General features: G+C 40.9%; 1 protein-coding gene across 2 annotated transcripts; it reads left to right on the forward strand.

Annotated features, from left to right (window-relative positions):
* The first annotated feature begins 612 nt into the window (after positions 1-612).
* LOC108382433 (cuticle protein 16.5-like) lies at positions 613-1199 on the forward strand. 2 transcript variants are annotated; one of them, XM_017638806.1, is made up of 3 exons: positions 613-676; positions 750-997; positions 1073-1199. In XM_017638806.1, the coding sequence occupies exons 1-3, from the start codon at positions 665-667 to the stop codon at positions 1161-1163; spliced, it is 351 nt and encodes a 116-aa protein (XP_017494295.1). In that variant the 5' UTR covers positions 613-664; the 3' UTR covers positions 1164-1199. The 2 variants fall into 2 exon arrangements, with proteins under 2 accessions (XP_017494295.1, XP_017494294.1); XM_017638805.1 differs by having other exon boundaries at positions 750-1199.
* Positions 1200-2770: the final 1571 nt, after the last annotated feature.

Consider the following 2770-nt stretch of genomic DNA (forward strand, 5'->3'; position numbering starts at 1 on the left):
ACTGGCGTACAAACATAATTTATACTACATTTACTAAACGCGAGAGCTAAGTCAAAGCGTCAAATACTTAAAAGGCCAAAAAATACGAGTGCAATAGCAACAAATAAGGATTTCTAGCGCAAAAACTGTTTTGCATAAAAATTTGATTGGCGCATGCGCGACTGGCAGTATCACCTCCTACCTACAATACTTGTGCTCGACGTCGCCACTGTTGGCCGTGAATATCAACGCCAACAACAAATTGCGTAGCCTAACTAAGTACGTGATTTGCTTCGATTTCCATTGCATTTTAAGCTTCTGCCATTTATTTGCACACCGGAATTTTGGGGAATTTACCGCTGCGATATCAGCTGAATAAATGCCAAACATTTTGTAGGAATTCGAGTGGTGGCAAAATAATTTTTGAATATGCAGCTGTCAACTGGGGGAAAAAAATCAGAAGGAATTTTGCAAATATCGCAATTTGTTTTTATTTAAATTTGTATTTATGTACATATTTGGTATTTTATTGGCTCATTTGCCAAATTTGTGCAAGATCTCGTGCTCCGTGTATAAAAGGCCCAATCATGGCAGCACTCTTCAGTATATTCGTCTGCAGACGCACCGTAAGCGCACAACTTTAAATCTTTGTCAAAGGAATATTTCTACAAAACCCTCTAAAAAAATGTTCAAGCTGGTAAGTGTAAACAAGGATTTCGCTGCTTGCAAACTATCAAAGCTAAGGACCTGTATTTCGTTCCTCTTTCCAGTTCACTGCCTGCTTTGTTGCGCTCTTCGCCGTCGCCTTCGGTGCTGCTAAGCCAGCACTCCTGGCCTCGCCTGCCGCCCTGGCGTATTCTGCTCCATTGGCAGCTGCGCCTTTCCCTGCCGCCTATGCCGCCCCAGTGGCGGCCGCCTACACCGCCGGCTATGCGCCTTACATCGCACCATATGCCAGCAGCTTTACCGCTCATGGCGTCGCTCACTCTGCTGCATTCCCAGCCGCTTATGCTGCTGCTGCTCCATATGTAGCCTCATATGCTGCTCCAGCTGTTTTACCATCAGCACGATTTGTCGCTCCTGCGGCGCCGTTAGTTGCTGCTGCTCCAGCTCCGCTCGTCGCCGCTGCTCCTGCCGTTGCTCCAGCTGTAGCTGCTGCCGCTTTCCCTGTGGTGAAAAAGTAAAGTTCTAAATTTTACGTTGGATTGTTAAAAGCGAAGTGCCCCTAAAAGCGTGAAAATAATAAAAATTACATAAATTGATCTGAAAAAAGTGGAATTTCTCTGAGTGACGTGGCGAATTATAGGAAAATTGTGGTTTGGTTTCCTAAGTAGCAGCTGGCTTTGTGTTTGCCTCAATATTCTATCCCTTGTGAAAGGTTTTAGCGTCAACAATATAAACGAGTCGCTCTTTGAAATCTCCTTCGTAAATTACAAGATTATTTGCTTAAGCTAGCCTCCATGGGGATTATAAAGTCGCTATCTGCGAATATGTAAGCAATTAATGGAGGTGTCCTCTCGGATCCTAGTTCTTTTTAATTGCACCGAGGAGTAACCGAAACTCGGTTCCAAAAGAAGCAGCGAAAAATGGTTCCGGTAAAATCCAAACTCGATTCCAAAAGAACTGGAAACGAGTTCCGGAAGAACCGAGACTCGATTCCAAAATACCCGAAAAACGGTTCCGAAAGAACCGCAAAATGATCTCAGAATAATCGAAAAAAATAAGTAAAAGAACTGAAAACCTATTACAAAAGAACCAAAAAAGGATCCTACTGAAGCACAAATCGACCACGAAGCACACACTGCACTATGGACAAAAAATTTATTGGTTTGACATAAATACTATAGAGTTCTGAGTTGACCTACCAAACATTGTTCGATTCACGCCACTATTTATATCGACTGCTGAGTGAAAGATCGACCTATCTCGGCAGCCAGTTCGAAAACGTCCTATCTCAAAAAACTTTTCAAGAACACCCTATTTCAGAATTTTATTGAAAAACACTCGATCCCACATGGTACCCGCTGTTGGTGGCAGAGGAAGAGGAATACCTCGGCTGCGTTGGGGAAATGAGGTAGAGAATTACTTGGCTTGACTTGGAATTTTCCATTGGTGTCAGTTGGCACAGAAAAGAAGCGATTGGCATGCTATGTTGAACTCAACTGAAATGACTTGGCCGCTGTAATGTAGTCAAAATATAACGAGACATGCGAGTCTTTGTACTTTGAAGTGGTTCCTTCGTTCATCAAAACCTCCGTTAGAAATTGGAGATAATTTCATTCAGTGAGAGATCAGGCATCAGACATATGCATAGGATCGGCGCCGCTTAGAGCCTCATTAAATCTTTTTTTTTTTGTGGCGGCTAACGACTTTTTCATTTGTACCGAAAAATTTTGCCTTCTCCGTGCCCTCTACGCCTAAATACTGATGAAAGGCGATTTTTTTGTAAAAAGAAGACGCCATAATTCACTGTCACTTCTTTTGGTATGAAGCTTCTTGAAAGGATATCTTGAGATAAGATAGTACCTTTCTTTTTTAGTTGGCTGCATAACTTGGCTGAAATTGTTATTTAAGACTATAGAATTATTTTCCTTGACCAGAACTTTGAATGATCCTGACTCTTTCTGCTATATGTATGTATGTATAAAATAAAATAAATGAAAATGAAAATGAAAAGAAACAAAATTTTTTGTTTCATGAATTAAAGCTTTTATTTATTTATTTCTTTTTTTTTTTGAGTTTTTTATATTCATTTTATTTTGCATGGAAACTTTGAAGGGACGCGTAGAAT

The sequence above is a fragment of the Rhagoletis zephyria genome, unplaced genomic scaffold (genome assembly GCF_001687245.7).
Source record: "Rhagoletis zephyria isolate East Lansing unplaced genomic scaffold, Rhagoletis_zephyria_1.1 Rzeph_scaffold_26992, whole genome shotgun sequence".
Classification (NCBI taxonomy): Eukaryota; Metazoa; Arthropoda; class Insecta; order Diptera; family Tephritidae; genus Rhagoletis; species Rhagoletis zephyria.